General features: G+C 42.6%; 1 protein-coding gene across 3 annotated transcripts in view; it reads left to right on the top strand.

Moving 5' to 3' along the window:
- Positions 1 to 14062, top strand: part of NUP214 (nucleoporin 214) — a 39547-nt gene that overhangs the window by 964 nt on the left and 24521 nt on the right. For all 3 annotated transcript variants that reach the window (XM_054284219.1, XM_054284218.1, XM_054284217.1), the window contains exons 2-18: positions 448 to 643; positions 1289 to 1440; positions 1694 to 1898; positions 2368 to 2438; positions 2806 to 2869; positions 3133 to 3236; positions 3545 to 3651; positions 3800 to 3866; positions 4386 to 4509; positions 6347 to 6508; positions 7562 to 8018; positions 9304 to 9479; positions 9989 to 10080; positions 10405 to 10494; positions 10834 to 10983; positions 11202 to 11360; positions 13539 to 13642. In XM_054284219.1, coding sequence (XP_054140194.1) covers positions 448 to 643; positions 1289 to 1440; positions 1694 to 1898; positions 2368 to 2438; positions 2806 to 2869; positions 3133 to 3236; positions 3545 to 3651; positions 3800 to 3866; positions 4386 to 4509; positions 6347 to 6508; positions 7562 to 8018; positions 9304 to 9479; positions 9989 to 10080; positions 10405 to 10494; positions 10834 to 10983; positions 11202 to 11360; positions 13539 to 13642 — 2480 coding nt within the window. The remainder of the gene's footprint in view (positions 1 to 447; positions 644 to 1288; positions 1441 to 1693; positions 1899 to 2367; positions 2439 to 2805; positions 2870 to 3132; positions 3237 to 3544; positions 3652 to 3799; positions 3867 to 4385; positions 4510 to 6346; positions 6509 to 7561; positions 8019 to 9303; positions 9480 to 9988; positions 10081 to 10404; positions 10495 to 10833; positions 10984 to 11201; positions 11361 to 13538; positions 13643 to 14062) is intronic.

Below are 14062 nucleotides of genomic sequence, written 5' to 3'. Positions count from 1 at the left end.
TATTTTGCTGAAGTTTCTGAGTTCCTACATCCTCCTCAGATTGCAGGAATGTACTTATTTAGTGGCAGTTATTTGGGAATAACTCGGGTGCTTGACTGGAGTTACTGGCATGTAGGATGGCAAATGTGTGCCTGTAGCAGCAAGTTTTGTTCAGTCCAGTCCCATGGTTTCTTTATTCCTTTCTCTTTGTATCCCTTGGCTGGTTTTGGTGTGCTCCTGAGAAGGTCAGATATCCCAGGCAGATTTTATGAACACAAGCACTGGGTACAAGAGAGATTTAACCAATGGAAAAAAAAAAAAAGTGGTGTGATCTCAGTCTTTTATGGATGAGACAGAAAATGTGATGGAGTGGCCAGAGCCTGCCTGGGTGTGCAGGATAGAGAAGCCAAAGCAAATTGTTCCTCTTGGGCAGCATGTGAGCAGCCTCTTCCCAACTCTCCCAAACAGGATTTTCAGTTCAGAGCACTGAAGAAGGTTCGCATCTTTGATTCTCCTGATGACCTCCCCAAAGAGCGCTCCAGCCTCCTTGCAGTGTCCAACAAATATGGGCTGGTCTTTGCTGGAGGAGGGACCAGCCTGCAGATCTTCCACACCAGAGATCTTCTCATGCAGAAACAGCCAGGAGAAGATCCCAATAAAATTGGTAAGGCACACTTAAATCTCATGGTAAGACACACTTAAATCTCACGGGTTTGGCAGAGACAGGTTTGTAGGGGTTTATGAAATGGAACTCTTGGTTTCTGACACATGTTACAGTCCTTGCCATTCTCTGTCAGGCATTTGAATTGCCACATTTTCTTGTGTAGGAAGGCAGGAACAATGGTTGGTAGCCATTCTTTGAGCTGTGAGCCTGTGCATGTGTCAGGGATGTGTGAGATTTGAGGGACACACTGAGGCAGTTTTCATACTGAATTACCCACTCTAAATTACTGTCCAGGAGAGGAGAAGCTACCACTGTTCCACCACCTGAGTGCAGAATGGTTTTCATTCTCCTTAGTAACTGTTCCACTCTCTACATACATAAATAAAGCCAAAAATCTTTCCACTCAGGTTACTGAGGAAGGAAGGTGGCATTTTCTTTTCTTAGAAATTTGGCATCTCTCAAGATTGTATTGATACAGATGAAGGGATTTGCTTTCATTCAGTTTTTCTACATGTTACTTTTAATAACTGCTGTTCATAGGACTGAAGATTATTGCATAAATTTGTTGTCTCATTTTACAAGAACAATTCCTGCTATTTAAATTTGTCCCCTTCATTCCATCTTCCTTTCCTTTTGTGTTTCAAGTGGACAATATTCAGAGTACTGTGGTTCCCATGAAGTTTCCTATGCAGCACCTGGCTCTGAGCTGTGACAATCTCACCCTGTCTGTCTGTATGATGTCCAGTGAGGTTGGATCCTTCATCAGCTTTTTTGATGTCCGCACATTCCTAAATCAGGTACAGCCTGTGCCAAGTGGGTTTGCCTTTGGTTTGGGGTTGGGTTTTTTTTTCAGAATACAGCAGAGGGGAGGTGTAGCTGGGGTGGGATTTTCTGTCTCTCTGAGGGTTGTCTTGTAAAGGAGTTGCTCAAAATCTGCTTGTTTTTATCATTAATTTATAGGCAGGTCAAAACTGCTTTGAGCTGTGGCTTCAGGAGAGTTTTGTTTTGTGCTCCACTTTGACTGTCCTGTGTGTTTGTCTTCCCCAAAAGGCAAAACAGCAGAAACATGCATTTGCTTGTCACAAACTGGCCAAGGACTCAGGAGGTGCAGCCATGGTCAATGACCTGAAGTGGAACCCTGCCAGTCCCACCATGGTGGCCGTGTGTCTGTCCGATGGCAGCATCTCTGTGCTGCAGGTCACAGACTCTGTGAAGGTCTATGCCACGCTCCCATCCTCTGCTGCTGTCACATCTGGTGAGTGGCAGCCTTGGAGGGCACTCAGAATCTTGAACATTAAAGAGGAGACATTGATTGAGAGGTGTATAAACACAGGTTGCTTGTCTCAGGAGGAGGTTTCTTAAAATTCTTCTCAAAAAGGAAGGGTTTAAATTCAGTGAGACTCAGAAAATGTGTTGCAGTGGAATTACTCTTTCCCAGTTGATTGCAGCAGCTGAGTCTTGTGAGTTACCAAACATGCCCAGCTGTGGTTTGTGCTGTCTCAGGCTTGACTCATTTCCAGGAAAACATGCAAATTAGCATCATCACCTGTTGGGTTTTGACCTGTATAGTCCTGCCTTCTCTGTGACTGGATGATGCCTTGTTTGATTCAGATTATTTTTTTTCTTTCAGTTAAAAAAATAGCAGTTTTAGTTTATTGGTCCTATTTTTGTGGGGCATCTCCAGTTCCTTAGGGCTAATGAAATTCTCTCTTTTTTTTGCCTAGTGTGTTGGAGCCCAAAGGGAAAACAACTGGCTGCAGGGAGGCAAAATGGCACTGTGGTGCAATATCTGCCTGTGAGTATTGGTGGTGTTAAGGCCTTATGATTTCAGGAGTTTAAAATATGTTTCGGTTGTTGGTTGGTTTTTCTTTGGTTGGTAGATTGGTTTTTGTATCACAAACTCCAGAATTTGGTTAGGTGGCACATGGTGTGAGCCATGTGATGCTGCCCAAGTGCTTCAGTAATATTCAAGTGTCTTAGGCCAGTATTTGGTTTAGTTTAAGGTTTGCAGTGGTCACTGAAGTCATGATTTCAGAGTGGCCATGATGAGTGTTAAAGAATGGGTGAGTTGCTCTAAACCAGTTCTCTGGGCTTCCTGCAAAACTTGCAATTGGATTTGTTCATTGCCTTTTCTGTATATTTAAGAGTTGTTTTATTTGCAGAATCTGCAGGAGAAGAAAGTAATCCCCTGTCCTCCCTTTTATGACTCGGACAATCCTGTTAAAGGTGCATCTTTTTATTACTTTTTAACTTTTTTTCTCTTCAAAAGTATTTTACTCATTGTTCCCCCTGTTGTCTTTAGTTATAGCAGCTGTATAGCAATGGTTACGAAATTACAGTGTGATTTTCTGTGATTCTTAAGCTTGGTAGTTTAGGAGTTAGTTGCCATTTGCTTGTTATTTCCTTTTGTGTGCTGTGCACAGGTAAAATCAACAAGGAAATATTAACTATAAAGTATTTCTGGCTGAGGTATTTGCTTTCTCTTTCAGTTTTGGATGTGCTTTGGATTGGCACCTATGTCTTTGCCATCGTGTATGCAGAGGCTGATGGGACACTGGAGATGTCTCCACAAGTGGTCATAGCCATATTGCCTGTAAGTGCCAGCTGTCACAATGACACAAGTGTCTATTGCTTGTTCCTGACTTGTTCATGACAATGGAGAGTTGCTTTTATTGTTGATGTTGGCACCACATAGAATTTGAGTTTGATGTTGCTGTAAATCATGGGATTGAGGTTGGGGGATTAAGTGGAGGAAGTAGGATCCACCTGAAAATCAATGAGTAAATTGTTCTCTGCTGAGATGCAATGATGATGTTATTGGTGTGCCCTGATACTGTCAAGTTTAAGGGAGATTACTTGGTTTGTATATTGAAAGATAAATTATCAATGTTGATCTTACAGAAAAAGGAAGAGAAGCGACCAGAGAAGTTTGTGAACTTCATGGAGCCGTGCTACACGAGCTGCACTGAGAGACAGCATCATTACTTCCTCAATTTTGTGGAGGAATGGTGAGTGGCAGGAATCATGGCAAAGTTCTTCCCTTGGTATGCATGTCTGAGGCATCAGTGCTTCTGCATAGATTGTGTTCCTCCTTTTTTGTAGACCTTGCAGTGGACTGTCATGTTAGTTTTAACCTGTTTGTGTCCATGCTTACAGGGATCTAGTTCTGGCAGCTTCAGCAGCTTCCACAGAAGTCAGCATTCTTGCCAGGCAGGGGGATCAGGTAATATTTTTACTCAATTTTTGAATGCATTTTATGTTGCATTTGTGCAAACGTGCATTTTCTTTCCCCAAGTATAACCTGTATAAGACCTGGAATACAATGAGACAATGGTTTTTTTTAAGACATCCCAAAACTAAACAAGCTTCTAAATTGTACATAATCTGAAGATAATCCTTAGATGAACAAGAGATGTGTGTTGTGATCCAAGTACCAGAAGTCTGGTTTTTGTTTTTCACTTGGCAGTCTCAAAATTTGCTCAAACTCACTATAATGAAGTGATTGATGTGAGGTCATCAGTTGAAGTTAAGCATTAAAAATGTCTGACCTCTGACATGCAGTGATACATGAGAAGTCACACAGAAGTCTGTGAAGGACCCTGATCTTTCTGGCATTTGTTAATCTGACAAATTTAAGTAGTTACTCTCTAGCTGGTGTTTCAGCTGTTGTAGGCTGGAGTGCTGAAGAAGGCTGGTCACAGGAAAGCAGTAGCTGATGTAGCAATAATTTTACTTTTTGCAGAACTGGGAATCGTGGGTTTTGGAGGACTCAAGCAGAGCAGAACTTCCTCTGACAGATAAAAGTGATGACACTCTGCCTGTTGGTGTTGCTGTGGACTACACCAGTAACATGCCTATCGTGATCAGTAAGTCTTGTTTGTCTTTCTTGTGGGATAGTCAATAAATCTCAGTATATTTGATGTTTTTGAGGGGCAGCCTTGTGCTCAGAGTTCTGGTAGATTGTTCTGAAAGGCAGACCAACACACCTCCTGCTGTTTTAATTCCAAACCCACAGCACGTGGCTTCACTTCTGTGTAAGGATTCAGGGGTGAAGTGGTAAATTCTTTTTTTTCCTGGAGCTTTCAGCATCCTGGGAACATGACATCAACAGACATGACAAACAAAGCTCCTGAGTTACATCTGTCCCCAGAACTGAGATTTTAGTGAGTTTAAAGGAGTTGTGTTCCAACACTGGGGATTTCAGACTGCCCATGAGGTGTTTTTTATTCTTGTCACTTACGTCCTTTTGCAGAACTGTTTTGTATCAAGTACATTTGCATGGATCTAAAGGAAAAGTGGGTTGGTTTCAAAGCCAAAAACAGCAAAGATTGCTGAGGTGAATGCGTAGGTTTTAATTCTGCATTGAAGCTCAGGTCTGTACTGCCTGAACCCTGCTGTGCTCCACATCTCAGCTGCATTATTGCTGTACCTTCTGTGCTGCCTGAAGGCCCTTCAAAGCATTTTGTCAAAGTCTGAAGCTACATCTGAGCTATTGTGTTGCATCTCAGTGAATTCTGAGAATTCTACCTTGAAGGCCAGAGACAGATGGAAATAGAGATGCCTTGAGGCAGAGTGGGAGGTACTGCAGTCAGGAGTTCCTGAAGAGCACAGGAGGGTGCCAGTTAACTGAGACCTTTACCTGAAAAAAAACCTGCAGTAGGGAATTGAGGTCAAACATTTGTACTTGAATGCCAAATTGAATTTGAAGCCTTTTCTCTGTTAATCTATACAGTTACTGGATTAAGAAATCTGTCAGGACAGATTTTTTAAAGCCTGTGTTATGCTGCCTCAGAGTTTTTAAAAAGGTTTTTGGAGAAGCTCTTTGCTAATACATTTTCTGTGTTCTGACACAACAGTTTGGCTACACATTAATTGGCTTTGCAGTTCACAGCAAGTTTAGGTTGCAGAGAAACCTGATTTGTCCTGGAGCTTGTTCCCAAGTGGAAACTGCCCTTCCCTAGCATGGTTTTCCTGAAGAACCAATAGTAAAGAAAAATGGCTGTTCACTCTGCTCTCTGACAAACAAAGCACCATGATTATAGCAGATTTTTCCTGTACTCTGCATGTGTTGGGTTTGGGTTTTTGCATGTAATTAAGCACAGTTAAACTATTACAGAATTTTAGAAATACAGAGAGTGTTCTGAAGCCTTTAACTGTTCTGAGAATTTTTGTACTGAAGCAGACTCACAAAGCAGCTGCATAAAACACAAGTATTTTGTGTCAGTGGTTCAGATCACAAGGATATTTGTTTGATGTTTGCTTTCTTTAAAGTTAAAAAGCTTCCTCTGTAGCAATTCCATTTTGTAGTTCATGCATATGAATGATAATGAGGAGACAGGGCCCAATGGAATGTGGGGATTGCTGAAAGGAATTGAAGGAGGGAGCAGAGTATCAGTGAGGAAAAATGACTGCTTCAAAATCTGAAAAAGCTTGGCACAGGAGTTGATGGGTGAAAGTTGGGCTTTGTCATTCAGGAGATGACATTCAATTGTCAAACAACCCTTTTATGAAACATGAAGTCAGAAACACAAAGGAATACAAAAGGATAAAGAAAGAGATCTGAGCACTGACAGAGAAGCAAGGGAACAAAGATGCAAATGAAAGCAAGAAGGTATAAATGTAAGAAATATTGAAGGAGGCAATTCCAGTAGGAACAGAATAGGAAGCTTTGACTGCAGGACTTACATGTGTGGTCTCTGGCAGGTGATGAGAAGATCCTTGCTCCAGCTCCAGTTCTGATCCTGCTCTCCACGGATGGTGTGCTTTGCCCATTTCACATGATCAACCAAAACCCAGGAGTCAAGTCACTTATTGTGACCCCAGAGCCACTGCAGGTGGCAGGGGAGAGAGTCCCAAAGGCAGCAGGTGAGTGCTCAGGGGAGCACTGGGATTTGTGGATCTTTGTCATACTGATCTGTCAGTTCAGTAGTCAGACACATGTGGTCACAGAAAACATATTTTTTCTTTATAATAATAATGGGGAGCAGTTCTTGGGTGTTTTGAGCTCCCAGGACTGTTCTCTGTCTTTTGTGCATGAGTGTGAAATTACCAAGTCCTGTTCACCAAATCACAGAATCATTTGGTTTGGAAAAGGCCTCTAAGATCATGGAGTTTGTTTGTGGGATCTCAAGCACTTTGCAGGCTGTGCATTTAGATTTCCCTGTGCAATCAGCCTTTGCAGAATAGGGCCAGACCAGTTTTAGGAGGCTCTTTGCCCAGCTCTGAGCATGGCCTGCACACTTCAGAGAGGTGATGGTTTTCCTCCATAGTTTTGCCACAGGAGGTCATGATATGAACTAAGGTGTTTGACTTCAGAAAAATCCTATTTAAATAAAATTCTTTTTAAATTCTATTTAAAGCTTTCCTCAGCACTGTGAAAATTGTGTCAGCAGGTGAATGGGAGTAGTTTTGTTTGAGTTATAGATGTGTTGCTCTGTGTGGTATGATGTAGGCAGTCAAGATGATTGTTTTGCTTGTTTGCATTCATAGAGAAATAATTGCAAATGCACCATTTTCTCCCCTGTGCCCAAATTTGCTTCTCCTTTCCCAGCCAGAAAGCTGCTTTTTGGCAGCCTGCCTTCCTGCAGTGCTGGCTAACTTGAATGCTTACTGCTTATTTTATTTGAGATGGCAGGAACCTCATCAAAATCAATGGAGGAAGGTGAAGCTTTTTCACAGGAAACTGCAGACAACATTAATCTGAAGAGATTGTTGTATTGATCATGACTTTGTACAGTTTCTGTATCACTTGCTGGGACTGGGGACTGCCAACCCAGCTCTGCCATCTCTCTTCCTCACTGTCAGTGAGAGAAGCAGTGCTGAGCTGTCCATATCAAAGAGATTTAGCCTTGCAATACCTTCTGCCATGACTCAGTGCAGCCCCATGAGCCTCCTGCTTTCCCATTTGTGTTCCTGCAGGGAGTGCTGCCACAAGTCCAACCACAACTCCAACTTCTCTGAAGCCTGACACAGCCCCAGCTGCTGCTCCCACTGTGCCCACCTCAAGCCAGCCTCCAGCAGGGAGTGGAGCAGCTGTTTTTTCCTTCATGCCCTCAGCTGTGAAGGCTCCTGGCTCCACAGGCAGTGATCCTCCACCATATTCCTTTGCCGCTGATGCCTCCAAGCAAGCCCAGACTCCTGCTCTGACTGGACTAGCAACATTCTCCTTCTCCTCTGCTTCTTCCAAGGCATCCCTGACTCCTGCTTCTGCAGGCAGCACTACAGCAGCTCCTGCCACCTCTTTTCCTTTTGGCTCCATGAACTTTAAACCAGCTGCAGACAGCTCATCTGGGCCACTGCTCTCCACAGCACCTGCTGCACAGAAGTCATCTTTTTCACCTTCAGCTTCTTCAGTCAAAGTGAACCTCAATGAGAAGTAAATAGATTCAGCAATGAATGCAGGGGCTGGGTGCTTGTTAAATTGCTGTAGGCATGGATAATGTGTGGTAGTTCTGTAGATGGTGTCTGGCTTTTTGCCCTGACAGCACTTCCCACATTCCCAGGAAAGCACTGAGGAAGCCCCTCTTTATCCAAGAGCGTTGTGGCTGTGGAAACCCTCAGTGCTTCCCATGCCAGGGGTTTTGTTCATGGGTACTAGTCAAGGGACAGTGCCAAAAATTTGGACTGATAAATTGCCACAGACTCAGGGGGGTTTTATATCTTTGTTTCATAGGCATCAAACAGTGATTCCGTGCCTTGGTTTGATGCAAATCATGGCTGAGGACTGCTGGGAAATCTCTTCTGTCTGGAATTGTTTGAGTGGGGTGGTGATAGCACAGGTTTCTCTGACAGTTTATTGAAGGTTCCTTACCCCAGCCTGAGAGGAAGCTGGAGCCACAGCTGATGGATTGCTTTGCCACTCTGTGTTCAGCAGAGAAGGTGCCAGGCCTTTTGGTTGTGTTCTTCAATGGACACTTGCTTACTGAACACAGGATCTGGAATCTTCAAAGCTTGTTCACACTGGCTGAAAAAAACTAATATTGATTAGAAGCCATGTAAAATGGATTTGAGTGTTCTCAGATGTCATATACTCACTCTTCCCTCCAACTCCTGAGACTTGCTCTTTATTTTTAGAAGAAGTGGTTTAAAACACAGAGCTATGTTAATTGGAGCTGCTTTTTAAGGAGAAGAACTTTCATGTAAATGCATCATAAAGAAATTTCTGATGGTTTAAATGATTATTTTTGAATTAGAAAAATCTTTACTACACCAGAATCTGATGGGAGCTCTTAGGGCTTTTTATATTTTGTGTATAAAGCAAATGATACACCAGTGAATTGACTGAATATTTAAATTGGCTGCCTTGAGGAGCTGAGTTTGCAAATGAATAGAAATTCATATTTTCTTACAGAATTTTTGTTTGAGTCTTACTCTGAGATGAGCACTGAAGGGCAGCTCAGATTTGCTATAGCTGGAACAAAATTATGAGGTGCATTTGAAGCAGGGTAGTATTTTTTGCTGGCATTTAGCTTTTGCTCATGGGAGGATCTAAGATAGAAGTCTCTGTGGTTCCATGTATTCAGAAATTATCCTGAATGGCTCCTTCCCACTGTCCCACAAGTTACAGTCGTGATTTTGTATCTGCAGCTTGAGTAGTTCTGATCCCAGGGGGTGCTCATTCATTTATTCATTCACTCATTCATTTATTCATTCTGTTGCAGGTTCAGTGCTGTAGATACCTCTTCTCCCACCAGCAGCAGTGGGCAAAGCACCTCCACAATGTTTTCCTTCTCAACCAGTTCCAAAACTGCTCCTGGAGGTTCTCTGAGCCAGTCCATGCCTCTTGCAGCCCCTCCTGCCACACCACTGAAGACTTCATCCCCTGTGCCTGCCACAGGTAGGAGTCTGATCCCTATTTTTGGGAATAAAGCATTATAAAAAACATTCTAAAAGTTTTAGGTCACAGAGAGCTTCATTTGGCCTTTTGCTTGTTTTTCCTGCTGCTTTTCCTGCTCCAGAGGCCCTCCTGATTGGCACACCATCATAATGTGAATCACTTTGTCTTGAAACTGAGCATTTTTTCCATTTGTGCTCTATTTCTCAGTGAGCCATGTGTGAAATAATTATATTCAGCTGCTTAAGTTCACCCAGAAGTTCTGGTGTTTTCAGTGCTCTGAGGGTTTCTGGGCAGCCACACAAATCAGTGCCTTACCTTCCATCTGCATTGATCAGAGATCACAAGAGAAGTTGAATGGAAGTGAAAAGGCACCTGAGGAAGGTGTGTTCTTGCATTGGAGCCCATAGCACTACTGCTTTTGGATTTGATAGTGCTGATTGTTTCTGATCACAGCCTGTTTCCTCAAGCTTTGTTTAACTTCATCAATTACTGTTCTTATTAAATTCCAGCGGCACGTCCTGCTCAAAATCCTCCTTCAGCTTCCTTGGTACAGAAGACAGCCAAAGTCACCCCATCAGCAGCAAAGCCAAGCTCTGCTCAGGTAACAGGAACTTGTCTGGTTTCTTTGGAGGGTGAATGTTTTTCATGGCCCATGAATTGCTTAGAATTCCTTGGACTGAACTAATGTTCTTAGGTCAAAGAATTAGCTAAGTTCTGATTTTGAAACAGTGGCAAATCTGTGATTTTAAACAATGTTCACTGCATGTCTTTAGAGAGCTGTATTTTACCTGTTATAACCAGAGTGTCTGAATGGAGTTTAACACCAGGCCTTTTTTGATATTCTAAGCTCCCTGTTGCAATGGATCTATCCTTAATATTTGTTTTGGTTTTGTCTTTCCCCCCCCCCCCCCCCCCCCCCCCCCAGGGCAAATCAGCACTCCCCAGCACAGCTTTAGAGAAACAGACTCACCAGTGGAAAGAGTCAGACCCTGTCATAGCAGGAATCAGGGAGGAGGTGAGATTTTCAAGCAGTTTTCTTCATAATGCCGCACAAACACTTCAGCTGTGTTCTGATGGTGTCTGTAAGTAGTTCAGGAATCAGAATGGAAATTTTTCCTAAGATGATCAGCCTGATTTGTAGTTGTTATTTATGTGTCCTATTCAGTCATCTTCAGTCACTGTGCTGAGAAGATGGAATATTCTTTCCTGTTAATGTTCAAGAAGAATTTCCTGCTTTGGCTGCAAAGTGACCAGTGTTTATGATGTAGTAGAGGCATTATCCAAGAGCTGAGACATTTGTTCCAGTCCCTGCTGTGTTTTCAGTGGCTGCCCTTTCTTCCACTTGGCCTTGCAGATTGCACATTTCCAAAAGGAGATGGACGAGCTGAAGGCCAGGACTTCCAAAGCCTGTTTCCAAGTTGGGACTCCAGAGGAAATGAAGATGCTGAGGACTGAGTCAGAGGATCTTCACACCTTCCTCTTGGAAATTAAAGAGACAACAGAGGTGAGCAGGCTGTCTTCAAACTGTGAACCAGCAGTGACTGTTCCTCACCTGATGTTCCTCCTAAAACTCTACAGCTGAAGTGTGGAGGGAACACCTGACTCTGCTGTGTTAATGAGGGGCTGGCATTTGCCTTTGTGCTTTCAGGCAGATGCTTGCAGGAGCCCTTGTGCTGGTAGAAAATGTTACCTTGAACCTTGTCCCATCTTTTCACTTTGCAGTCACTTCATGGAGATATCAGTATTCTGAAGACAACCCTGCTGGAGGGATTTGCAGGGGTAGAAGAGGCTAAAGAACAGAACGAGCAGAATCGTAGCTCGGGGTATTTACACTTGCTCTATAAGAAACCTTTGGATCCCAAGAGTGAAGCACAGCTTCAGGTATGAATCATGTCAGCCAACTTCTGATAGAGAGCTTTAAATCAAATAAAAATTAGGCTTGTGTGTGCAAGTTCCTAGAATTCTTGTTCTGCCCTAAGTATTTGCTGTTTCAGTAAATAGTCTAGTAAATGTGTGGGGAGCTTTGGTTTCCATGAGTTTGCAAGAGCTGCTGGCAATCTTCTCCTGAAGCTCCTCTCTATTGTTGCCATTTGCAGTGATGATTCGAAACTCCTCCTGAAGGGGATGTAGTTCACCTGAGATCTAAGTCTTCTAATCTTAGAATGTGACTCTTGACATCCTGTTCCTTCTCAGCCTGTAGTGTTTGCTCAGGGATTTAGTTAAAAGAATGTTGGGTTTTTTCCTACACTTTATAGAAGAGTTCTTAGAATTATTTTTATCTTCAGCAAGTGCCTTGTGGAACAATTTGATGATTTATTATGACTTACAGAATTGTGTGGTTAATTTCATGGATGGTGGAGCATAAAGCTTAATGATATTCTGAAAGCTGAGGCACAAAGGAAAATAACCAGCAGTACATAAAGAAGCTTTCAAAGACAAGAAAGAAAGTAGGGGTGAAGCACTTTTTGTTACAGCTCTGGTGATGAAGGCTATTTAACCCTAAGCAAAATAGAGTGAATGTGCCCTACAAATGATACTTGGTCTTTTATACACTGATAAGTTCTCCTCAAGAGGTTTGACTGGCAGGTTGAAGGCATAATTGAATGTCATCTTTGTGGCATTAGGTATCAAGACCATGCATGTAGTTATTGGAAATCAGCTGACACAAAGTAATTTCTTTTAGGTCTGATCTCTAATCTTCACCTGGATTCTGTTGATTGATTCACAGTCTTAATTGCATGGCTGCTTTGATGTCCAGCATGTCGCTGTGACATTTGAAGCTTAAGCTTGTGAATTCAGAGAGATGATAATCTTGAAGTATGCGTTTCACTGTGTAGAGAAAGGACCATGAGGAAAGTAGAACACAGTGGGAGAGAAGTGGAAGTGGATTTGAGTGGAATGAGGGAGCTTTTGGGTCAACTTTGTGGAAGTTTGCTTTGAGAAAGCTGTGTGCTGACTCTGAAATTTTGCTTAGTCTACATCATCCCCATTCTCCTGGGTGAGAAAAGCTCCCTTAGGCAGCTTTGTGTCTTAGTTTTCATGAAGTTTTCAATACCCTGAGACTTTTCTGATGTCCAGCTCTACTAGTTTGGTATCCAGAGAGTTGCTGCCATGTAGGTGCTGGAGAAAGGAAACCTGGGCTTGGCAGTGTTAAACACTAAGCCCACAGCAGCACTGGGTTTGCTTTCAGGTTGGAGAGGTCCCACTAGAATTCCATGCTGTATCCTGAGAGCATTTACAGTGGAATTCTTCTCAAGCTCTGTTCCTTGGTTGCTTCATTGTATTTAGGTGAGCATTCTGTTGAGATGAGCTGAAACCAGCTGCAGTTCCCATTTCCATTTTACAAGGTTGGAGTTCAAGCCAGGGCTGTGCCATGCCAGGCAGGAGGGATCACAGGAATGAGACTGAGCTCTGGGTTTGTTTAGGGAGCAGAGCTTGGGGCCAGAGGTCTCTGGCATACCTGCAGTTGTGCAGCTGTGTGGTCGTGGATAAGTCACTTTACTCTCTGTCCTTGCTTTTTACTTTTTATTTTCCTACCTATAAAAGTCAAATTAATTCCTTGCCTTACTGTGGGAGGTGTGAGCATTTGTGAGTGCTTTCATGAATCATAGTCTGTGAATGCTGATATTCTAGAGCCGTGTGAGCAGCCTGCAAAGCTTTGATCACTTATAATTGTTAGAAGTTTCAGTGTTGTAAGATGGGACCGAATGACTCATGCTCTGGAAGTGGCATTTGAAATAAGGATTGTTTTGTACAATGCCTGGTGTTTGTAAAATCCTTTTTGTAAAGACTTGGCAGTGTTTTGCAAATATTGTGGACAGTATTTCTCTTAGTTGAGAGCTGAGGTGAAATGTCCAGGGCAAACCCTGGACAATGTGTACCCTATTGATTGTTACATAAATTTTCACCATGTTGGGTTCTGTTGTGCTGACAAAACTCTCCAGGCAGAAATACAGGCAAGTGTTGTATGGCTTGGATTTAATGAGCCCAAAGTGTCTTCATCTTCTCCAACTGAGATTTCTGAAATTAATTTAAAGCTCACTTTATTTTTCATGGCAGGAAATCCGGCGCTTGCACCAGTACGTGAAGTTTGCTGTTCAGGATGTGAACGACGTCCTGGATTTGGAGTGGGACCGGCACCTGGAACAGAAGAGAAAGCAGAAGTAAGGAATTGAAACTGGAGTACAGAACTACATCTGTGAATTGGGAATTAGTCTATAACCAACAGACAAAGACCTTTTTCTATTTAAAAGTGTGATTTTTTTTTTTTTTTTGAGGGATCTGCGAGTGAAGCTTGTCTCAGACACCTAATGGGAGCCATAGGTTCAGACTCTCTGGCTTCGTACATGTTATAAGCTTGTTGTGTCTCTGTACAGTGTAAATAGTGCTTGTAGAAACAAACGAAGTTTTGCAGAAATTCATTGATGGCAGCTAATTAAACCTTTCTAATAGATAAAGCATCTTAAAGCAAATGAGCTAAAGAAATAAACTGCACATTCAAAGGAGAAATCTGTATTTGAAATGAACTGAACTGCTTTGGAGATTGACTTTGAGTTTCAGTAGCCAGAATCACTAAACCATTG

Source organism: Melozone crissalis, unplaced genomic scaffold (genome assembly GCF_028551555.1).
Source record: "Melozone crissalis strain CALT ecotype California unplaced genomic scaffold, PUWL_Pcris_2 ptg000041l_1, whole genome shotgun sequence".
Lineage (NCBI taxonomy): Eukaryota > Metazoa > Chordata > Aves > Passeriformes > Passerellidae > Melozone > Melozone crissalis.
This window is presented reverse-complemented; position numbering and strand designations above follow the sequence as displayed.